Genomic DNA, 25,231 nt, shown 5'->3' with positions numbered 1-25,231 from the left:
AGTCATACAGGAGATAGTGACCAACTAACAAAACGTAGAATGTTCAGGAGGGCCATTTAAGTCACTTTTGCTTGGCAACAAAATAAACATCAATGCAGTTAGTCATTTTTACCAAGTCTACATATTATACTTCCAAGTTTAAAATCCTTTGGGATGTTTTCAGGGCAATATTAAGCTAGTAAGATATCAAATAGTCAATGATCACGTTTTTGTAAAAAATGCACTTGGTCACTTTCTCCTGTATGACTACAATATTATAATTACAATAAATAATAATAATAAAACCCTTATCCGCACCCCAATGGTGCATAGGGCACTGTGTCATATAAACGCAGTGTTATCTTGATCGTTTACACATGAAGGAAAGGTGATCAGCCCTCCGCTTCAGGTACCAGTCCATGGTAATATTGAATAAATATTACAGTGAAAAAAATCACTTAAATTTATTTTACCCCCCCTTGGGAATCGAACCCGGGACCTCCAGAACGGTAGCCGAGCGTGCTGACCATTACACTACGGAGGCGGACAAGTACAAAAAAAGCCATATTAATACTAAAAAATGCCACAAAGGCATGGACTGTGTGTGGATATATATTATGTTTTAGGTCATCATTCCTTCCTTATTTCACCATTCGAACATCTATCGCCAAAGATCTGAGTATAAATAATTCATATCTCCTTCCGGCTCCGTCCCAACTTATCGTCTTTGCAGACCATTGAGATCAGCTCTCCTCGTCCTCAGGCTGTAGGTCCTTCTGTCATATACAACGTCACCTAGGCCATGCCTTGGGATCATGTTACCTTCCTGCAGCATCCATAAATTCTTTGGCCTTCCTCTAGATGCCTTTCTATGGCGATTGCCTGGTTCACAATATGATCAGGTTCTCTGCGCCCTATGTGCCCATACCATCTCTACCTTACAATTCATATGTGATATCGCTCACTCCTTTCAACAACGTCATATATCAAAAACATGATTTTTCAGGAGATCGTTTCTAAAAACTAACTACCTAACTAACCATCACGCCGCTTCTCCGCAGGGGTAGGCAGAGAGAATCGAACGCCACACCACTCTGTCTTTGGAAACATTCTTCGCCTCTTCTACATTCATGCATCTCCTCATACATAACCGACGATTATTACGACTCCTGACTTGGCCGCTTTCAAGTATTTGACATACCTGATTGTGCCAAGTTTTCCTTGGTCGTCCTCTGCTTCTTTTTATAACTACATTCGCCTCATAAATTTGTTTAACCGTTCTTTCTTCACTCATACGCTCCACATGTCCAAACCATCTCAACACACCTTTCTTAATTTTATCGATAATGCTTATCTCAGCCTTACATTCTTTCCTTATTTCATCATTCGAACATCTATCAAACATCGTTTTGCCACACATTCGTCTGAGGGATCGCATTTTGACTGCATTCAGATCGTTTCTAAAGTTTAAAAATATAATAAAATGTATTAAAAATAAATTTCAAGCCACTTATTGAACTTTTTACTGTGCAACAGATCATTTTAGATAAAACCTGAAGGTTTTTTCTCCGTTTGAAAAATATTTAGTATATTTAAAAAAATAATTAAACAATACCTTTTCTTCAAAATGCAAAAACAACACTTTCTGCCCTGTAGCGGGTAAATATTAAGTTAAAAATATGCCGCTTTTGCTGGGATATAGTACATTTACATTGTTAACATCCAGCAAACTGAGGAAGGCAGCCTGGGATGGTTTGGGCATGTGATTCGAATGAGTGAAGAAAGAACAAAAAAAAACATGAGGCGGACGTGGTTGGTAATAGAAGCTGAGGAAAACAGAGGAAAACTTGGCATGATCAAGTATTTCTAATACTTGGGGTCAAGTCATGGTACTTTGATTCCATTAATTTGTTTCGGCGCAATAATTCTAGCAACATGAAGTATGACCCTGTGCGCCCGCTAGGGGCAGGGCGGGGTGTACGCGGGGAATGTGGCAGGGAAGACTGCACACACTAGTCATTGTACTGTCGTGGCGACCTGTTGAATAAACCGATTGCATCCTAATTAAAAACTAACTAACTAACTAACCATCACGCCGCTTCACCGCAGGGGTAGGCAGAGAGAATAGAGCGCCACACCACTCTGTCCTTGCAAACATTCTTCGCCTCTTCCGCGTTCATGCATCTCCTCATACATACCCGCCGATTGTTACGACTCCTAACCTGACCACTTTCAAGTATTTGCCATACCTGATCGTGCCATGTTTTTCTCGGTCTTCCTCTGCTTCTTTTCCCGCTAACATTCGCCTCATAAATTTGTTTTACCGTTCTTTCCTCACTCATTCGTTCTACATGTCCAAACCATCTCAACACACCTTTCTTAATTTTATTCTCAATTCTTAATTTTATCTCAGCATTGCATTCCTTCCTTATTTCACTATTCGTACATCTATCATACATCGTTTTGTCGCACATTCTTCTGAGAGATCGCATTTCGACTGCATTCAGTCTACTTTCATCCTTCTTTTGCCAACTCCATGTTTCACTTCCATACATTAAAGTTGGAACCGGGACTCCGTTGTGCACTGCCAGTTTAGCTTCCGCTGATAGGTTTTTATTTGCTATAACTGATTTCAGTGCACCATTCACTCTGTTCCCAGCATTCACTCTCCTTTCTATGTCTTTATCAATCTTTCCATCCCTAGAAAACATACTCTACCCAAATACACAAAATCATCTACCTGTTCCAAAATCTCTCCGTTTACCAATATTTCACATTCAGATCTGCATTCTTCTCTTTCAAAAACCGTAATCTTGGATTTGCTAACATTCATCAATAAGTCACTTTCCTTGCACACATTATACACTTTTGTCACCAACGCCTGCAGGTCTTCTCTGCTATCGGCAAGAAGAACAGCATCGTCAGCATACAAAAGGCAACAGACAGTCAAATTATTCATTCTAGCTCCAACATTTAAATCTTTCAGTTCTTTCATGCAATTATCTATGTATATATATATATATATATATATATATATATATATATATATATATATATATATATATATATATATATATATATATATATATATATATATATATATATATATATATATATATATATATATATATATATATATATATATATATATATATATATATATATATATATATATATATATATATATATATATATATATATATATATATATATATATATATATATATATATATATATATCTATAATAATCTCTCCGTTTACCAATATTTCACATTCAGATCTGCATTCTTCTCTTTCAAAAACCGTAATCTTGGATTTGCTAGCATTCATCAATAAATCACTTCATCCTAATTACTGAGTTATTATTACCTATACCCGAGCCCCGTAATAAATTTATTATGTTTTATAAAATAAAACAGGCACGTTGATTCCATTCATTTATTATGTACAAAAAACATGGAAATAAAGTTCTTTATACAAAAGTAATTTTCATGAGATTATTTTTAAAATACAGTACATATAAACAGTAAATTTAGAACTTCCAAATACATAATCAGTTTTGATAAAGAAGCGGTTAGCTTGGAAACCGGTAGACATTATAATTAAGTTATAATTAAATATTTATAGTGATTTTAAAACAAAGTTACATTTTACAACATTTTGAGTGTGTCCAAATACTTGTTCACAAAATCTGGATTATCTCCAATTACAGGAGTTATTTTCATATTATTTTTTGTCATCTCATCAAAGATGAAGAAGAATACGGAAGTCTGGGCATTTACGGGGCTGACGACCGTCATAGGCTGGTTTAAGTGATCCAAGATTTAATCCAGGATTCGGATCTCACATACTAATATAAGAGTTTCTGCTTAGTAAAAAGCTTCTTTTCATCTCACTAATAGATGTCTCTAGTGAAGTTCTAGTGATTCAAGAACAAGGTTTCTAAATTGGTTCATATATATGGAACTTCCAAGAATTTAAGTTGTGTGGTTGTCAATAATGGGTAGAATTGGTGAATGCTACACGTTGTGTAAAGTGATCACTTAAACCAGCCTATGACGGTCGTCAGCCCGGTAAATGCCCAGACTTCCATATTCTTCTTCATCTTTGATGAGATGTCAAAAAATAATATGAAAATAACTCCTGTAATTGGAGATAATCCAGATTTTGTGAACAAGTATTTGGACACACTCAAAATGTTGTAAGTAAATTTAGAACTTCCAAATATCGCTCATTACTTTCAACAACGTCATAAATCAAAAATCGTCAATTTTCAGTTGTGCATGTTTTTGTGATAAAGAAGCGGTTAGCTTGGAAACCGGTAGACATTATAATTAATTTATAATAAAATATTTACAGTGATTTTAAAACAAAGTTAAATTTTAATTATATGATACTGGATATGTTTGACGAATGCGTTCTTATCCCAAAATAAAAATGTCCGCATCAGTCTCCGTTGCGGCCATTTGAATATCAAACTTCTCCAAAACGTCGGCAGGGAAGTTGGCCCGCACGAGACTGACGACAGGAACGCGTGCCGAGAAATCGCTCATCTTGGCCCGTTGGTCTCTGGAATACGTCCGCGGGCCGGCCGAGTGAAGAGGGGGCGGGGCCGAAGAGCCGGGCCAGTGCAGAGGGGGCGGAGTCGAGGAGCTGGGCGGGTGGAGAGGGGGCGGGTGAAGAGGCTGCCGAGTGGAGGGGTTGCTGCAGAGGTGGCGCTCCAGCAGCTTGCGGCGGAAGAAGGTGGCGCGGCAGTGCGGGCAGGTGTGCGGGTGGCGCCGCATGTGCAGGTCGCGGACGTGCGCGCTGAGGCGCGGCGCGGCGGAGTAGCTGGAGCCGCACTCCTCGCACATGTACTGGGGCAGGCAGTGGCCGTGCGCGCAGCGCAGGTGCAGGCGCCGCGACTTGATGGATGGGAACGGGGCGAAGCACATCGGGCAGCTGCGGACACACAGAAAGGCATTCAATCAGTTACTTTAACCTTATTGCATAACCGTATGTGTTTTCACAAAACATGCCCCATACGCAGCTGACATAAGCGTATGTGTTTTTACTTTGCTCCAAGTTTCCAACCTCAGTTCAACTTGGAGGGATTTTTTCATGGTGTGGAACTTTGGATAAAATAATACGTCGATCCTTGGCCTTATGACATCTGTTGAAATATCTGACTAATAATTTGTAACATCACAAGGATAAATAAAATAACAGATCCCTGATTCTTCTCACGGTCGGTAATTAGTCCGCGCCATAATCATGCCCTATATCTGTCTCACTCTCGACGCTACGCATCGCCAGTGGGTAAGAGTGACACACGATGCGTGCTTGATTTATTTATGTTACGATCTAATTTGTTTATATTACGATATATTTCAAGAATAATGTGACACAAGTGTATTATAGAGTACCAAAAAGGCACAATGAATCCCATTGAACGTTTTTGTTTAGGAAAATAAATCGTTTCTTAACTAAATACATGATAAAAGTAATCATTTAAAAAATCGTAAAATACCAGTATCTGATATTGGTCCAACACATGTTTTGTATATTTTCATTTCTTTCACCACTCCCCTTCCGAAATTCCGAGGAAATTTATCGGCTCAGTAAACGAATGGGTAACTTCAAAGTGAGAACCTTAACCCAGCCAGTGACAGATCGCAGGCCCCGTAAACACCCAGACTTCCTCATCTATGTCGAGATGCCTAAAAGATAGAAGTACTCACTTGAAGCTCCCATTGGTCGGCTGCAATTCGTCCAAATATTTGCAGTAAGCGTTGTCGTGAATGGCGCTCGTATCAAACATCTTCAAATTCAATTTCCGCGTCAATAACCTGTAAACAAAAACTGAGTAACCATCACGTCGCTTCATTTATTCATTTTATTTGTTTGTTACATTTAAAAAGTATATCGCTCACTCCTTTCAAGAACGTCATAAATCAAAATACTTGATTTTTCAGGAGAATGTTTTTAAAGTTAAAAAATATAGTACAATGTATTAAAAATAAATATCAAGCCACTTACTGAACTTTTTACTGTACAACAGATCTTTTTAGTTAAAACCTGAAGGTTTTTTCTCCATTTGAAAAATATTTAGTATATTTAAAAAAATTATTATACAATACCTTTTCTTCAAAATGCAAAAAATAATACTTTCTGCCCTGTAGCGGGTAAATATTAAGTTAAAAATATGCCGCTTTTGCTGGGATATAGTACATTTTCTGGGCATTCCGAAAACATGCATAACTGAAAATTGACGATTTTTTATTTATGACGTTCTTGAAAGGAGTGAGCGATATATGTAATAAAAGATAGTTACATTAGCAATAGTTATATTAATTTACAACATTTTGAGTGTGTCCAAATACTTGTTCACAAAATCTGGATTATCTCCAATTATCTGGTCAAATTATAAGCTTAATAATAAAAATGAAAATGGTATTTTCTGGCGTTTCTCATGTGTGTGATTATAATCCAGGATTCGGACCTCACATACTAATATAAGAGTTTCTGCTTAGTAAAAAGCTTCTTTACATCTCACCAATAGATGTCTCTAGTGAAGTTCTAGTGATTCATGAACAAGGTTTCTAAATTGGTTCATATATATATAGAACTTCCAAGAATTTGAGTAGTGTGGTTGTCAATAATGGGTAGAATTGGTGAATGTTACACGTGTGTAAAGTGATCACTCAAACCAGCCTATGACGGTCGTAAGCCCCGTAAATGCCCAGACTTCCATATTCTTCTTCATCTTTGATGAGATGTCAAAAAATAATAGTTACATTAATAGTGCGTATAAGCGTAGTATAAGCGTGCTATGGAGAGATCCATACTCGGAGTGTCGCTAAAAGTATCCGAAACGAGGAAATACGCAGGAGAACTCGAGTAGTGGATGCTACCCGACGAATAGGCACACTCGAGTGGCAATGGGCAGGACATATCCGTCGAAGAGACGACGGTCGATGGGGAAGAAAAGTATTGGAATGGCGCCCGAGAACTGGCAAACGAGGCATCGGCCGACCCCCTACAAGATGGTAGAAGAAGAATAGCGGGAGTGACCTGGATGCAGAAGGCGGAGGATCCAAGAGGATGGAGACTCATGCGGGAGGCCTACGTTCAACAGTGGACGGACACAGGTTGATGATGATGATGATGACATTAATAGTTAGTTATTAGTCATATATGTGGCGAATGTGAGAGGGAAAACAGAACGTGGACGACCGAAAAAGACTTGGCACGATCAGATCAATCAGAACCTAAAATCTGGCGGTGTCAAAAGTCTGCGTAATCGGAGGGCATGTATGACTAGATGTATGGATGTGAAGGAGGCGAGGAGTGTATGTCAGGACAGAAGAGTGTGGCGTTCCATCCTGCGGGGAAACGGCGTGATGGTAGTAGTAGTAGTAGTAAATTACATGTTCACTTCCATAGTGCAATGGTCAGCACGCTCGGCTACCGTTCTGCAGGTCCCAGGTTCAATTCCCAAGGGGGGTAAAATAAATGTAAGTGATTTTTTTCACTGTCATATTTATTCAATATTACCCTGGACTGGTACCTGAAGCGGACTGCTGATCACCTTTCCTTCATGTGTTAACGATCAAGATAACACTGCGTTTATACGACACAGTGCCCTATGCACCATTGGGGTGCGGATAGGGGGTTTATATTTTTATAATTAATATAAATTACATTGACACCTCCGTAGCGCAGTGGTCAGCGCGTTTGGCTACAGTGCTGGAGGTCCCGGGTTCGATTCCCAGCGGAGTTGAAAATAAATATTAGTGATTTTACACTCCAATATTTATTCAATATTACCCCGGACTGGTGTCTGAAGCGCAGAAGTGATCACCTTGCCTTCGTGTGAGTAACGATCAAGATAACACTGCGTCAATATGATTTAAATTTTCAATTTTAATTTTTTGAATTTATTCAACAAAAAAATAATATATACATAACAAACAATATTCAAGGCGTATATATTAAAAGTAAGCGAGAAGACTTAAAGGTGTAGAAGAATCCCGCTTCGGAAAACTCCTTCGGACACATGGAACAGATCAATATGATGATGCAGTGCCCTATGCACCACTAAGGGTTAGAAGAAGAGGAAAGTTGAAAAACGACAATGCATGCGATCCGCAGTCAACGGTACTTCTATAAAAAACGACAATAGATGCGATCCGCAGCTTACGGGTTGAAGGTTAAAATTTTCAAGTATTCTTTACCAAATAATTGAAAAATAATTTATACTGTGGGAGTCCAACTGAAATACATATCGCTCACTCCTTTCAAGAACGTCATAAATCAAAAAACTTTATTTTTCAGAACGTTTTTAAAGTTTAAAAATATAACACAATGTATTAAAAATAAATATCAAGCCACTTATTGAACTTTTAACTGTGCAACAGATCTTTTTAGGTAAAACCTGAAGGTTTTTTCTCCATTTGAAAAATATTTAGTTTATTTAAAAAAATAATTAAACAATACCTTTTCTTCAAAATGCAAAAACAACACTTTCTGTCCTGTAGCGGGTAAATATTAAGTTAAAAATATGAATCTTTTGCTGGGATATAGTACATTTTCTGGGCATTCTGAAAACATGCACAACTGAAAATTGACAATTTTTGATTTATGACGTTCTTGAAAGGAGTGAGCGATATTACCTTTTTTGGTTGTTTTTAGAGATAGGTTTATTTCCGTCTTGGCCTTCCTCCACTATGCATACGTCGTCATCTGATGCGGGCTGACTATAATTGGTCGCCGCAAACGTCGGTTGGACTTGGTTGATGGGTCTCGGTTGGTCGGGAGTCTTCGGAGTGGATTCATCGGCTGCAACGAAGAAAAAAAACATCAAATCAGAAACCTGCCAATACTACTACTACTACTACTACCATCACGCTGTTTTCCACAGGGGTAGGCAGAGAGGATGGAATGCCACACTCTTCTGTCCTGACATACACTCCTCGCATCCTTCACATCCATACATCTAGTCATACATGCCCTCCGATTACGCAGACTTTTGACACCGCCAGATTTTAGGTTCTGCTTGATCTGATCGTGCCAAGTCTTTTTCGGCGGCCCTCGTTCTGTTTTCCTTCTCACATTTGCCACATATATTTTCTTAGTCATTCTCTCGTTATCCATTCGCTCCACTTGTCCATACCACTGTAAAGAATTCTTCCTAATCTTTTTAATTATTCCTCGTACAGCCTTACTTTCCTTCCTTATATTTTCGTTTTTAATTCTGTCATACAATGATTTTCCACACATTCGTCTGAGGGAGCGCATTTCAACAGCGTTCACTCTGCTTTCATCCTTTCTTTGCCAGTTCCATGTTTCGCTTCCATACATTAGTGTCGGTACCAGCACACCGTACATACCAATATATTTATTACATATCGCTCACTCCTTTCAACGTCACATATCAAAAAACTTCATTTTTCAAGAGATCGTTTTTAAAGTTTAAAAATATAATAAAATGTATAAAAAATAAATATCAAGCTACTTATTGAACTTTTTACTGTGCAACAGATCTTTTTAGGTAAAACCTGAATGTTTTTTCTACATTTGAAAAATATGTAGTATATTTAAAAAAATAATTAAACAATACCTTTTCTTCAAAATGCAAAAACGACACTTTCTGCCCTGTAGCGGGTAAATATTAAGTTAAAAATATGCCGCTTTTGCCGGGATATAGTACATTTTATGGGCATTCCGAAAACATGCACAGCTGGAAATTGAGGATTCTTGATGTATGACGTTGTTGAAAGGAGTGAGCGGTATACGACCATACTCCTGGACAGGTAGAGAAACAGGCGATATGTCGGCTCGGTACTCACGGAATAGTTTTTCGAAAAATTGTTTGGCAACTTCCAATTGCCTTCTAAATTTAACAGCGTCTTGCAATTTGTGTACGCAATCGGAACATATAAAATACACACGATGGGGTCTACTGTCGTCTGGAGTGACCTAGAAACAAAATTCATATTTCTATTTATTTTTATTTTATTTTATTTTATGTATTCGGGAATCGTACAGCTTACATAAAAAAAATATATATATAATAAACAATAATAATAAGCTTCTTTACATCTCACCAATAGATGTCTCTAGTGAAGTTCTAGTGATTCAAGAACAAAGTTTCTAAATTGGTTCATATATATAGAACTTCCAAGAATTTGAGTAGTGTGGTCGTCAATAATGGGTAGAATTGGTGAATGTTACACGTGTGTAAAGTGATCACTTAAACCAGCCTATGACGGTCGTAAGCCCCGTAAATGCCCAGACTTCCATATTCTTCTTCATCTTTGATGAGATGTCAAAAAATAATATAATAAACAATAGTTACATTAGTAACGTATAGTAGTTTATAATAAACAATAGTTAGTCCGCCTCCGTAGTGTAATGGTCAGCACGCTCGGCTACCGTTCTGGAGGTCCCGAGTTCGATTCCCAGAGGGGGGTCTAATAAATATAAGTGATTTTTTCACTGTAATATTTATTCCATATTACCCTGAACTGGTACCTGAAGCGGAGGGCTGATCACCTTTCCTTCGTGTGTTAACGATCAAGATAACACTGCGTTTATATGATGCAGTGCCCTTTGCACCATTGGGGTGCGGATAAGGGTTAGAAGAACATAATATAAAAATATAGAGAAATATTTTTGTTTTTATTTTTACACAAATATTTAAATTTCATACTATTTCTGTGAGCCTAAGCAACTCATTATTAGAAATAGATGTCAAATTGTGGCAGAGTGGGTTCGAACTGGGAAACTCTGACTCGAGAGTCCGCGACACTAACCACGGGACCACAACCCGACACAAAAAATAAATATACAGGATATTTTTTTTAACATCTCAACATAGATGAAGAAGAATGTCCAAGTCTGGACATTTAAGTGGCTAACGACCGTCATAGGCTGGTTTATGTGATCACTTTACACATGTCACTCACTCCTTTCAAGAACGTCAAAAATCGTCAATTTTAAGTTGTGCATGTTTTCGGAATGCCCAGAAAATGTACTATATCCCAGCAAAAGCGGCATATTTTTAACTTAATATTTACCCGCTACAGGGCAGAAAGTGTTGTTTTTGCATTTTGAAGAAAAGGTATTGTTTGATTATTTTTAAAAATAAATTAAATATTTTTCAAATGTAGAAAAAACTTTCAGGTTTTACCTAAAAAGATCTGTTGCACAGTAAAAAGTTCAATAAGTGGCTTGATATTTATTTTTAATACATTGTATTATATTTTTAAACTTTAAAATCGTTGTCCTGAAAAATCAAGTATTTTGATTTATGACGTTCTTGAAAGGAGTGAGCGATGTGTGACATTCACCAATTCTACCCATTATTGACATCCACACTACTTAAATTCTTAACTTTCAAGAATTAGAATCCTAACTGTCCATCAAACCTCCTCCCTCTACCTCCTTCCCTAAACTCCCTTCTTCCTTTGCCTTCCTTATTATCATCAATTCGTAATGTTTGTTTTTTAAATGTTCAAGTACTATCTACCCTCTGATTGCAAACAGCTATATATGGTATCAAACGTTTTGACCAATATCACTAGTCTGTTTTTAGTTGGTCGGATGATATTACTTTTTAGCAACAAGCCCATTGATATGTACTTATTTACTTTCTGTACATGAAGTTTTAATAGATAAATAATAAATATGTTGGGAGAATGGCAAAAATTTATTTTGTTAGTGCTCGGATAAATGCCTTTTACATTACATTACTTCAGTACTGCATGCAAATTAGTTAGTCTTTGCTGTACTGTATTTCAAAGTCTCACTAGATTGACCGTAACACGCAAGCAAGCTCACCTGTATGGAAAAGCAATAAGTTACAAGGTCGGCGTAAGTGTCGCCGTGCTCATTAAAAGGCACGAACATTTCCTTCAACTCCCCGTCCTCCAGGCAGCCCCAACAAACGCGATCGTTCTCATCCCCGGCCTCTTGGACTGACTTTTCTTCTGCTCTATTTTCGCTCACCGCGTCGCCTTTCGGCACCGGAATGTCGCATCTGTGAAGTCTCAACTCCAATGTCAAGAATTTAATTTCGTCCATCGCGACGCAGATTCAAAAGAAAAATATAAACAAGGAGGCGAACGCGGTGGAGGAAAGGCGATTTTGACAGTTCGAGGAACACGGATATCTGGGCAGAATCATGGCGGCAAAATATCAAAATTCCATAGAAAAAATTGTAAAGTCGAACTAGGATTGGTGGTTGATAAATAAAACATTTTTTGAAAATTGTTCACTATTTTAGTTGTAACGTTTACTATTTTGACCGACATATTTTGAATTTATAGGTAAAATATTTGCAAAAAAGAACTCCTGGCTTAAGGCAGAAATAAATATTTGATTTTTTTGCTAAGCACAATTTAATATTGAAGCTATTTGTCAATCTAGAATAATAACAACGATTACTTCTGAATGTATTCGTCGTTCCTTGATTTTTTCGATTATCAAGACTTTTCCTTATCCGAAATGCTTTCATCTTCAAAATATTATACTGTATTATATATGTATATCACATTCTCTACGTATATCTTCTTCTGTAGTCTCAATATTGTGGATTGATTTGCAGCAACAAATGATACCTCCTTCACCATTCCGGTACACAATGCGTCATCCTCTTCAGCTCGTTGTACGTTGAACAGCCTATATTCTCGTACAAGTCGCAAAGATATTTGCGGCGTAGGAGTCCTCTGGCGTTTGTTCCCTCTATCACCGGGTGCAAAAAACCCTCCTGTCGAAAAACATGACCGATCCTCTTCTTTCTTCAACTGTTCATAGAACCACATCATATTATCTTTCCAGGATATCCCTAGCATTCTCCTATAGGTATCAGCCTATCTTTATATATTTCAGATAAGCACCATGTCTCTCAGCCATACAGTAACACACTCCATACATATGTTTTGACAAGAAGTTTGCGTAATTTCAGATCTATGTTATTAGATTGGAACGTCATTGATTTTCTTTCAAATACAAGTCATAAGTTACGTATTTATGTGTATATAAATATATATTTATTTAATTGACGTCAAAATTTGAAAATTTTCCATTAACCCCATTTTTATGTCAGTACCTACGTGACTAATTTGAAAAATGATCTGTCAAGTGTACACTCTGCAGCCTTAAATATTACATAGAAAAAAAGTAGCTGTCAAAAAAATACAATACGATATTCCGTACGCGTTTTTTGTTACTTTTTACATCTGATTTCAATTTAAATTCCCGATTCATCGCTCTATATGTTCGTTGGATATATCGTCAAAGCATGGAGGTGGAACAGTCGGTCGCCGAGGAAGAGAGAGTGTTGGAGAAGTACGAGGGCGAAAGTGCTATGATCAAGGAAGAGCTGAATTCCGGAACGTGTTGGGCTTGTATGGGAGAGGAGAACCTTAAGGACATGAATGTGACATATTATTTTAAAGGCAAGGCGGAAGTGTACAGTGAATTGATATCCTATTGTTTTTCTATACAGGTATGTTATATATAATAACCAACAAAATTTCGAAAGACTTACCTTAAAAACTAAGCAAATTTGTACTAATAGCAAAAAGTACAAGCAATTAACAAATACGTTCATAATTTCGATACCAATAGTTATATTATTATGATTTTTATTATATTAACTACCGTACTATATCACCATCTATTTCAAATTTTAACTATTAATTTAAAAAGGATATTTACTTTCATTCATGTGTTAACGATCAAGATAACACTGCGTTTATATGATGCAGTGCCCTATGCACCATCGGGGTGCGGTAATGGGGTAATCGGCGGGTATGTACGAGGAGATGCATGAATGTGGATTTTGTTTTTTTTTTTTTTAAACAGAAATATTTGTGTTTTTATTATTTACACAAATATTTCAATTTCATACTATTTCTGTGAGCCTCAGCGGCTCATTATTAGAAATAGGTATCAAATTGTGGTAGAGTGGGTTCCAACCGAGAAACTCTGACTCAAGAGTCCGCGACACTAACCACGGGACCACAACCCGACTAGGTGACTGATGAGGTGAAGATTGTTAGCAAAGACAGATTGGTGTTGCATTTTGTTCTCTCTGCCTACCCTTGCAGTAATCGGCGTGACAGTTAATTAGTTAGTTGGATATATATTTTTTTTAAGTATATATATTTAACCTTTTAACCGCGTTCACTTTGTTCCTGAGAGACGCCCGTGCGCGGCGGTATTTTGCCGTTTTTTAAATGATTACTTTTATCATGTATTTAATTAAGAAAGGATTTATTTTCCTAAACAAAAACGTTCAATGGGATTCATTGTGCCTTTTTGGTACTCTATAATACACTCGTGTCACATTATTCTTGAAATATATCGTAATATATGCAAATAAGATCGTAAGATAGATAAATCAAAGCGCGCATCGTGTGTCACTCTTACCCACTGGAGATGCGTAGCGTCGAGAGTGAGACAGATATAGGGCATGATTATGGCGCGGACTAATTACCGACCGCAAGAAAAATCAGGGATCTGTTCTTTTATTTATCCTTGTGATGTTACAAATTATTAGTCAGATATTTCAACAGATGTCATAAGGCCGAGGATTGACGTAGTATTTTATCCTAAGTTCCACACCATGAAAAAATCCCTCCAAGTTGAACTGAGGTTCGAAACTTGGAGTAAAGTAAAAACACAAACGGTTATGTCAGCCGCGTACGGGGAATGTTTTGTGAAAACACATACGGTTATGCGAGCTACGTGGATCCGGTTAAAGGCCTTTTTTTAATATTTTGCAGGTTGGGGAAGATAATGACAACTCTGAAAAAATGTATTCTATATGTGCCGCGTGTATCAACAGGCTAAGGGACACGGCCAACTTCCGCACACAGATAGAGATCACTAGAAATACCTTGAAAAACCTCATCGGTAAGTTTTACATCACTAGAAATACCTTGAAAAACATCATGGATAAGTTTTACATCACTAGAAATACCTTGAAAAACATCATGGATAAGTTTTACATCACTAGAAATACCTTGAAAAACATCATGGATAAGTTTTACATCACTAGAAATACCTTGAAAAACATCATGGATAAGTTTTACATCACTAGAAATACCTTGAAAAACATCATGGATAAGTTTTACATCACTAGAAATACCTTGAATAACCTCATCGGTAAGTTTTACATCACTAGAAATACCTTGAAAAACCTCATCTGTATATTTTACATCACTAGAAAAACTTACCTTAAAAAAACTTATTTATATGTTTAGCATCACTAGAAATACCTTTACCTTTAAGTGGTATTACACATTCATAAAGCAGTGTTTTTAAGTGGTATTACACAAAGTCATGAAGTAATGTTTTTAAGTGGTAATACACATTTATGATATATCGTTTTTAAGTGGTTCTACACAAAGTGAACGATGAATGATAAGTAGAGTGATAGAATTTGATTTTATAATTAAAATGTAACTTTGTTTTAAAATCAAAATAAATATTTTATTATAACTTAATTATAATGCCTACTTTTGATTAGTTGCTGGCGGAGGTTAGAGGTCAAAATAAAATATGGAACAAAGGCAAAATAAAGGACTCTTTTTTGTGTGTATATTAGGTTAAAATGGATAAAACTAATGAAAAATATATGTAAAAAGAACTCCACCGACAAGACACACAAGATGGCTTGGTGGGTGTCTGTAAAAAAATGTTTTTATTATGTTTATAATTGTCCTTTTAAATAAATGTATACATTTTATGTAAATAAAAATAAAAAATGGTTTCGAAGCTAACCGCTTCTTTTTCAAGACTGATTGATAATTTGATTTGGTTGTAGAGGAGAAGCCTTTGGTTTTGAACGACTACCTGAGTCTGCCGGCCGAGACGGCCGAGGACTGGCTGCAGGAGGACCACATCAAGGATGAAGGGGAGCTCCCGGAGGACGAGGAGCCGCTCCGGACCCGCGGGCGCCGACTCCCCACCTCCTCCCGGGGCAGGGGAACCCTCAAAAGAAAGGCCAAAGATAAGAGTAAAAAGAAGTAAGTTAACAAAACTGTTTTTATTCAATATTACTATTATTTATTATTTCAGACACTGCATTATTCACCCTACGGATGATATTTCAATACTGAAAGCTGTCCCACCGCATTCCCAGACCTGATACAGAAGCATCTAGGCTTCCTGACAGACCTTCTCTATAATAATAAGCGAGGTACATTGAGAGCTGTCCCACCGCATTCCCAGACCTGATACAGAAGCATCTAGGCTTCCTGACAGACCTTCTCTATAATAATAAGCGAGGTACATTGAGAGCTGTCGCACCGCATTCCCAGACCTGATACAGAAGCATCTAGGCTTCCTGACAGACCTTCTCTATAATAATAAGCGAGGTACATTGAGAGCTGTCCCACCGCATTCCCAGACCTGATACAGAAGCATCTAGGCTTCCTGACAGACCTTCTCTATAATAATAAGCGAGGTACATTGAGAGCTGTCCCACCGCATTCCCAGACCTGATACAGAAGCATCTAGGCTTCCTGACAGACCTTCTCTATAATAATAAGCGAGGTACATTGAGAGCTGTCCCACCGCATTCCCAGACCTGATACAGAAGCATCTAGGCTTCCTGACAGACCTTCTCTATAATAATAAGCGAGGTACATTGAGAGCTGTCCCACCGCATTCCCAGACCTGATACAGAAGCATCTAGGCTTCCTGACAGACCTTCTCTATAATAATAAGCGAGGTACATTGAGGCTGTCCCACCGCATTCCCAGACCTGATACAGAAGCATCTAGGCTTCCTGACAGACCTTCTCTATAATAATAAGCGAGGTACATTGAGAGCTGTCCCACCGCATTCCCAGACCTGATACAGAAGCATCTAGGCTTCCTGACAGACCTTCTCTATAATAATAAGCGAGGTACATTGAGAGCTGTCCCACCGCATTCCCAGACCTGATACAGAAGCATCTAGGCTTCCTGACAGACCTTCTCTATAATAATAAGCGAGGTACATTGAGAGCTGTCCCACCGCATTCCCAGACCTGATACAGAAGCATCTAGGCTTCCTGACAGACCTTCTCTATAATAATAAGCGAGGTACATTGAGAGCTGTCCCACCGCATTCCCAGACCTGATACAGAAGCATCTTGGCTTCCTGACAGACCAAATAAAATTGTATCCCGATTTTACTGTGAATTTACATTTAAAAGCTTTCAATATCCCTGTCACTGCCAATCTAAATAAATACAAGTTTTTAAAACCACCACCAAAAGGAAATCAGGCCCACATTCATAATTATACAGGTTTTTTACTGATGCAGGGTTATATTGAAGAAAGAAGAGACGGAAGATGAATGCGACACAAAGAAGTCCGGCTTCCGGAAGTACAAGAGGAAAGAACAACTCCCTTACAAGCTGGAGAAGACCGACCTTCAATGCAAGTTAGTATACTTCTTCTTCTAACCCTTATCCGCACCCAATGGTGCATAGGGCACTGCGTCATTAAACGCAGTGTTATCTTAATCGTTGACACATGAAGGAAAGGTAATCAGCCCTGCGCTTCTTGTACCAGTCCAGGGTGATATTAAATAAGTATGAGAGCGAAAATTGGCCATATTTATTTTGACCCCCCTGGGAATCGAACTCGGGACCTCCAGCACGGATCCATTCAAGAACGTCATAAATCAAAAAGTGCCCAGAAAATGTACTATATCCCAGCAAAAGCGGCATATTAAGTTAATATTTACCCGCTACCGGGCAGAAAGTGTTATTTTTGCATTTTGAAGAAAAGGTATTGTTTAATTATTTTTTTTAAATATACTAAATATTTTTCAAATGGAGAAAAAACCTTCAGGTTTTACCTAAAAAGGTCTGTTGCACAGTAAAAAGTTCAATAAGTCGCCTGATATTTATATTTAATACATTGTATTATATTTTTAAGCTTTTAAAATGTTCTCCTGAAAAATCAAGTTTTTTTTATTTATAACGTTCTTGAAAAGAGTGAGCGATATTATATCTATCACTCTAATAAATGTGGTATTACCACAAGGCGAGAGCGAGACAATTAGATTACTACGTTTTCGTTAGATTCGATTTCTGGCCTCTCGCTCAGTCAGCGCTCGGCTGCCGGTTGGAAAGGACGTGGAATCTGTGACTCGGCTCGATAACGAGCTGCGTGCTAGGATTTCCACACAAATGTGGTAACACTGTTGGGTTGTCGCGCTGACGTAAGCAGTATAGAGGCGTTTCGATACGAACTAAACAGAATTATTTTTTGACATCTCATCAAAGATGAAGAAGAATATGGAAGTCTGGGCATTTACGGGGCTTACGACCGTCATAGGCTGGTTTGAGTGATCACTTTACACACGTGTAACATTCACCAATTCTACCCATTATTGACAACCACACTACTCAAATTCTTGGAAGCTCTATATATATGAACCAATTTAGAAACTTTGTTCTTGAATCACTAGAACTTCACTAGAGACATCTATTGGTGAGATGTAAAGAAGCTTTTTTTATTAAGCAGAAACTCTTATATTAGTATGTGAGATCCGAATCCTGGATTATAATCACACACATGAGAAACGCCAGAAAATACCATTTTCATTTTTATTAAGCTTATAATTTGACCAGATAATTTATTTACAACATTTTGAGTGTGTCCAAATACTTGTTCACAAAATCTGGATTATCTCCAATTACAGGAGTTATTTTCATATTATTTTTTGACATCTCATCAAAGATGAAGAAGAATATGGAAGTCTCACATCTTACATCTCACCAATAGATGTCTCTAGTGAAGTTCTAGTGATTCAAGAACAAAGTTTCTAAATTGGTTCATATATATAGAGCTTCCAAGAATTTGAGTAGTGTGGTTGTCAATAATGGGTAGAATTGGTGAATGTTACACGTGTGTAAAGTGATCACTCAAACCAGCCTATGACGGTCGTAAGCCCCGTAAATGCCCAGACTTCCATATTCTTCTTCATCTTTGATGAGATGTCAAAAAATAATATGAAAATAACTCCTGTAATTGGAGATAATCCAGATTTTGTGAACAAGTATTTGGACACACTCAAAATGTTGTAACTAAACAGAAGATTTCCGAGCGGACCTGACTCTGAAGCGAGAGAGCTAAAAAGCCGCGAGAACTGCTTGGGTTGTTGAAGCAAATAGACGTTTTATTTAGATCTTCACTTTACTTCTTGATACTATATATTGTAAATTATTTGTCATTATTTGATTCCAGTATTTAGTATAGAATCGCATTTATTTCAATAAAGGTTAAACAAATTTATGGGGCGAATGTAATCGGAAAAAGAAGCAGAGGACGACCGTGGAAAACTTGGCACAATCAGGTATGTCAAATACTTGAAAGCGGCCGGGTCAGGAGTCGTAATAATCATCGGGTATGTTTGAGTTAGTCATACATACCCGACGTCATTAGTCTCGGCTGATCGGAGATTATGTTACTAACTATTTTATCAATATTTGCGAGGGGATTCATAAAATAGAGGTACCGGGTTCGATTCCCAAGAGGGTCAAAATAAATATTAGTGATTTTAGTCTAATATTTATTTAATATGAACCTGGACTGGCACCCGAAGCGGAAGGCTGATCACCTTTCCTTCATGTATTTAACGATCAAGATAACACTGCTTCTATACGATGCAGTGCCCTATGCACCACTGGGTGCGGATAAGGGTTAGTAGTATTAATGTATGAGGAGATGCATGAATGTAGAAGAGGCAAAGAATGTTTGCAAAGACAGAGTGGTGTGGCGTTCGATTCTCTCTGCCTACCCCTGCGGAGAAGCGGCGTGATGGTTAGTTAGTTAGTTAGTTTTAAGGAACCAACTGTAAGTACGTCATTTTGTTTTCATTCTGTGCACTTCTCCCTCACATTAACAAACACGATCAGCAACACGTGATCGCAAAACGCGGCAAAACGCTGCTCCCAAAATAGCTGTTTCCGAAACCGATAGCTATAAAAAATGGCCAAAACAACCATACAAATATGAACTTGGGTGTTTAGGTGACCCGTGTAATTTTCGGACGATCAGTACGGAGAAGGTTAAGGGTTCCTGTAACGAGTCGGTGTTCCCTCAGGATCTGCTCGGAGACGTTCCCGGTGCACAAGGGCCTGCAGATGCACATGCCGGTGCACTTCCCGAACCACATCTGCGAGCAGTGCGGGCGCTGGTTCGCCACGCGGGCGCAGCTCACGTGCCACACGGCCAGCCACACCACGGCCGTGGAGGCGTGCCCCATCTGCCCCGACCGCGTCTTCAAGGCCACCGGCTCGCTCAAGGCGCACATGAGGAGGCACGCCGGGCAGACCGACGTCTACAAGTGAGATATTACGCAATTATTCTAGCCAACATATTTTTTAACAACATTTTGAGTGTGTCCAAATACTTGTGAACAAGTATTTGGACACACTCAAAATGTTTTACACACTTGTTCATTTGTACACTCAAAATGTTGTAAATAAATTGTCTGGTCAAATTATAAGCTTAAGTAATAAAAATGAAAATGGTATTTTCTGGCGTTTCTCATGTGTGTGATTGAAATCCAGGTTTTGGACCTCACATACTAATATAAGAGTTTCTGCTTAGTAAAGAGCTTCTTTACATCTCACCAATAGATGTCTCTAGTGAAGTTCTAGTGATTCAAGAACAAGGTTTCAACATTCACCAATTCTACCCATTATTGACAACCACACTACTCAAATTCTTGGAAGTTCTATATATATGAACCAATTTAGAAACCTTGTTCTTGAATCACTACAACTTCGCTAGAGACATCTATTGGTGAGATGATTGACAACCGCACTACTCAAATTCTTGGAACTCCTAGATATATTGGTCAGTCTTGTGATGCTTTATGATGTTGAAAAATGACAATCTTCGTGTTAGCCTGCACCGGCCCTGATTTCTAGCAATCGTCGTGTCAGCCTCCACCGGCCCTGATTTCTAGCAATCGTCGTGTCAGCCTCCACCGGCCCTGATTTCTAACAATTGTCGTGTCAGCCTCCACCGGCCCTGATTTCTAGCAATCGTCGTGTCAGCCTCCACCGGCCCTGATTTCTAGCAATCGTCGTGTCAGCCTCCACCGGCCCTGATTTCTAACAATTGTCGTGTCAGCCTCCACCGGCCCTGATTTCTAGCAATCGTCGTGTCAGCCTCCACCGGCCCTGATTTCTAGCAATCGTCGTGTCAGCCTCCACCGGCCCTGATTTCTAGCAATCGTCGTATCAGCCCGCACGGGCCCTGATTTCCAGCAATCGTCGTGTCAGCCCGCACCGGCCCTGATTTCTAGCAATCGCTGTGTCAGCCCGCACCGGCCCTGATTTTTTCTCTCCGTTCTAGATGCTCGGTGTGCACGGACCGCTTCTCGTCGTACAACGCGCGACGCCGCCACCTGGTGGCCGTGCACGGGGAGGAGAACAAGAAGTACGCGTGCAAGCACTGCCCGAAGCGGTTCTGCCTGCAGAGCCACCTGTCGGTGCACGTGCGCAGCATCCACCTGCAGGAGCGCAAGCACGCGTGCGCCGAGTGCGAGTCGAGCTTCTTCTCGAGCCGCGGGCTGCGCTTCCACATGCTCAAGCACACGGGCGAGCGGCGCTACGAGTGCCCCGTGTGCAGCAAGCGCTACGGCCGCAAGTACACGCTCAAGGAGCACCTCAAGATACACTCGGGCGAGCGCGCGCACGTGTGCTACGTGTGCGGGAAGGCCTTCACGCAGCGGTGCACGCTCAAGGGGCACATGGCAGTCCACGAGAAGGAGATCAATGTCCAAACCAAATTCGAAGACGTCTGAACTGTAAGTGATTTTGAAACACTCTAGGTGGATTTGGATAGGAGTTACGTTTATTATTCACCTTGCTTATTATGTATTTATTGTCTGCCTCCGTAGTGTAATGGTCAGCACGCTCGGCTACCGTTCTGTAGGTCCCGGGTTCGATTCCCAGGGGGGTTCAAATAAATATAAGTGATTTTCCACTGCAATATTTATTCAAAATTACCCTGGACTGGTACCTGAAGCGGAGGGCTGATCACCTTTCCTTCATGTGTAAAAACGATCAAGATAACACTGCGTTATATGACGCAGTGCCCTATGCACCATTTGGGTGCGGATAAGGGTTTTATTATTTATTATTATATTATGTATTTACAAGGTTTATAGAGCATCAAGTGGATTTTTCTTTCTTCTAGCTTTATAAACAAGATTTATTTATTTGATTTATTTATTTATAATAAAAAAAAACCCTAGCATTAAGTGGTTAACCTTTTAACCGCGTCAACTTTGTTCCTGAGAGACGCCCGTACGCGGCGGTATTTCACCGTTTTTAAAATGATTACTTTTATCATGTATTTAGTTAAGAAACCATTTATTTTCCTAAACAAAAACGTTCAGTGGGATTCATTGTGCCTTTTTGGTACTCTATAATACACTTGTGTCACATTATTCTTGAAATATATCGTAATATAAACAAATAAGATCGTAACATAAATAAATCAAAGCACGCATCGTGTGTCACTCTTACCCACTGGCGATGCGTAGCGTCGAGAGTGAGACAGATATAGGGCATGATTATGGCGCGGACTAATTACCGACCGCAAGAAAAATCAGGGATCTGTTCTTTTATTTATCCTTGTGATGTTACAAATTATTAGTCAGATATTTCAACAGATGTCATAAGGCCAAGGATTGACGTATTATTTTATCCAAAGTTCCACACCATGAAAAAATCCCTCCAAGTTGAACTGAGGTTTGAAACTTGAAGCAATGTAAAAACACAAACGGTTATGTCAGCCGCATATGGGGCATGTTTTATGAAAACACATACGGTTATGCAAGCCGCGTGGATCCGGTTAAAGTCTCTTTAAGACCTTAGAATAAGCTTGTAATTGTATTATTTGGAGGTATCCTCCCTCCCGGCTTGACTCTGGCCAATATCTGTACCCGACGGATTCTCCAGTTCTTTGGACACGTTGCGCGTGGCAACGAGGATAGCCTGGAACGACTAGTTGTGATCGGTAGCCTGGAGGGAAAGAGAGGGAGAGGAAGATCCCCACACGATGGACCGATGGAGTTAAGGTGGTTGGAGCGCTACGTGCAGCGCAGTCAAGGGATAACTGGAGAAGAGCCATTGCTTCTGCAAGGGTCACAACCCTCAGCAATGAGGAATAAGACGGAGAAGAAGAATCCTCCCTTACAGTCTCTTTAAGAGTTAGTACCTACTTAGAATTAGTTATGTGATGTAACGTCAAGTTAGATTAAGTTCAGCGAGTCCAAGTTGAGTAAAGGTAGTTTAGGTTAAAAAATCGTACCATAAAAAAAAAAAAAAAAACATAAAAGAAAGAGGTGAATTTTCAATCAACTCTTTTAGAGGTATCCTCTCTTAAAGTCTCTTTAAGAGTTTCGAAGAAGCTCGTAATTGTAATTAAACAAGAGAGAACACTCTCCATTCCTTGCCACAACACAGCATTCCTCAGTAATTCCTTTACTGGCCAAGCGGCTAGACTCTGGAATGAACTACCTCTACACGTAAAAAATGCACCTTCTATTTTAACCTTCAAAAAACGCCTGAAACATCATTATCTTACCTTAGAACCCTAACTGTCCATCTCCTCCACCCCTGACCCCTCCTCTCTTCCTTAAACTTGCTACCTGATTCTACCTATTTATCATTAGAATCCTAGAATACTTTTTTGTTATTATTTTTTTTTTTTCTCTTTCATTTTCATATTTTTGTTTTTTTGTTTTTTGATAAAATCTATTACATCAGACAATAATATGTATTAACTTTTAAAAACGTCTGAGACATTACTATTTGTCATTAGTACCCTAACTGCCCATCAAACCTCCTCCCTCTACCTCCTTCCCTAAACTCCCTTCTTCCTTTGCCCTCCTTATTATCGTCTTTTGTTAATTTATGTTTTTTTTTAATGTTAATTTGTAATTTATGTTTTTTAAATGTTCACTATCTGCCCTCTGATTGCAAACGGCTATATATGGTATCAAACGTTTTGATCAATATCACTAGTCCGTCTTTGGTCGGTTGGAAGATATTGCTTTTTAGCAATAAGCCCGCCAATGTACTTTTTATTTTCTGTACATGAAGTTTAAATAAAAAAAAATTTAAAAAAAAATTATTTTAAATTATTGTATTATTCATTTACAGATGTCTGAGCTGCGAGCACCGCTTTCCCAGCTTCAGCCGGCGCCGGCTCCACCGGGCGGAGACGAGGAGATGCTGGCCTTCCCCTGCAGGCCGCGCCCCGAGCCTTCCCTGCCAAGGAGCGCGTGGAGACGCTCAGGAGAGGGCGCTCACCGGCGAGACACTCACGGCGGGAACGGGCTCACTCGGAGCGCATGGCCGCTTACAAGAAGGGGACTTCTCTGCCCGAGGAGAATCACATAGTCCTGCCGCGAATCAGCAGAATGGCGCGTAGGGCACTGGACTGAATCGACGAATCATCGACATGATCACTGATCTCGCAAAGGCGTTGAATTATTTCCGGTTTTTATTCAAATTGTACTTGGTGATAAATGGCTCCATCGGTTAAAATCTATTTCGACCAGTCAATTTTTTTTAAACATCGTATAATATGTAACAATTGAAACTGTTAGAACCACAGCAGGATGGATACAGTCCCCGATGAACTCCCTGTGAATCATATATATATATATATATATATATATATATATATATATATATATATATATATATATATATATATATATATATATATAAATTAACCCTTATCCGCTCCCGATGGTGCATAGGGCACTGCATCGTAGAAAAGCAGTGTTTTTTTGTTGTTGTGAGGTCAAGGGATCTTGCATCTCCTATGTCACTGCGACCATATTAGGTCTATTGTGGCCTCAGTGTTGTCAATGCAGTGTTGTCTTGATCTCTAATTGCAAAGGCAAGGTGATCAGCTTGTATTTTTTTCACAACATCATGAATTTTTCTAAATTTTTCTTCACTAATTCAGGATTTTTTGCGTCTTATTTATTCATATCAAGATTTTTTATTATGAAGGAGAATGTGGAATTTACCGTCTGAGTCTTGACAGGGCAAAATCCATATGTGAACAAAAATTCGTCTCAAAATATTGTGATTGTAAAAAACTAATGAATTATTTCAATAAAATCATGTATCGTATTTTAAATTCAGTATTATTTTTAATCAATTTTGGGCCAGTGTCATATGAGTATTAAAATCATCTTTGGGCCAGTGTCACACAAGTAT

At 38.8% G+C, this 25,231-nt stretch overlaps 2 protein-coding genes across 2 annotated transcripts; one reads left to right on the top strand and one right to left on the bottom strand.

The window, feature by feature from the left end:
• Window positions 1–4,262: 4,262 nt before the first annotated feature.
• LOC148303539 (uncharacterized) lies at window positions 4,263–12,132 on the bottom strand. Its single transcript, XM_088269792.1, has 5 exons — window positions 11,803–12,132; window positions 9,810–9,939; window positions 8,634–8,799; window positions 5,700–5,807; window positions 4,263–4,920 (listed from the first exon to the last, which is right to left on the bottom strand). Exons 1-5 carry the CDS (start codon window positions 12,043–12,045, stop codon window positions 4,401–4,403), a joined length of 1,167 nt encoding a protein of 388 aa, XP_088125918.1. The 5' UTR covers window positions 12,046–12,132; the 3' UTR covers window positions 4,263–4,400.
• A 1,028-nt stretch (window positions 12,133–13,160) lies between these two features.
• On the top strand, window positions 13,161–24,676 carry LOC148303538 (uncharacterized). Its single transcript, XM_088269784.1, has 7 exons — window positions 13,161–13,471; window positions 14,754–14,883; window positions 15,797–15,998; window positions 17,284–17,403; window positions 20,077–20,319; window positions 21,339–21,792; window positions 24,158–24,676. The coding sequence occupies exons 1-6, from the start codon at window positions 13,265–13,267 to the stop codon at window positions 21,787–21,789; spliced, it is 1,353 nt and encodes a 450-aa protein (XP_088125910.1). The 5' UTR covers window positions 13,161–13,264; the 3' UTR covers window positions 21,790–21,792; window positions 24,158–24,676.
• Window positions 24,677–25,231: the final 555 nt, after the last annotated feature.

This window comes from Brachycentrus maculatus, unplaced genomic scaffold (assembly GCF_059751285.1).
Source record: "Brachycentrus maculatus isolate JH-2025_06_01 unplaced genomic scaffold, ASM5975128v1 h1tg000363l, whole genome shotgun sequence".
Lineage (NCBI taxonomy): Eukaryota > Metazoa > Arthropoda > Insecta > Trichoptera > Brachycentridae > Brachycentrus > Brachycentrus maculatus.
This window is presented reverse-complemented; position numbering and strand designations above follow the sequence as displayed.

Coding starts and splice junctions, on each gene's coding strand:
- LOC148303538 (XM_088269784.1), top strand. CDS start 13,265: ATGGAGGTGGAACAGTCGGTCGCCGAGGAAGAGAGAGTGTTGGAGAAG. Junction 14,884..15,796: donor TACCTTGAAAAACCTCATCG/GTAAGTTTTACA, acceptor ATTTGGTTGTAG/AGGAGAAGCCTTTGGTTTTG. Junction 20,320..21,338: donor GGGCAGACCGACGTCTACAA/GTGAGATATTAC, acceptor TCTCCGTTCTAG/ATGCTCGGTGTGCACGGACC.
- LOC148303539 (XM_088269792.1), bottom strand. CDS start 12,045: ATGGACGAAATTAAATTCTTGACATTGGAGTTGAGACTTCACAGATGC. Junction 8,800..9,809: donor ATTTTTCGAAAAACTATTCC/GTGAGTACCGAG, acceptor TCTTCGTTGCAG/CCGATGAATCCACTCCGAAG. Junction 4,921..5,699: donor CCGACCAATGGGAGCTTCAA/GTGAGTACTTCT, acceptor GTGTGTCCGCAG/CTGCCCGATGTGCTTCGCCC.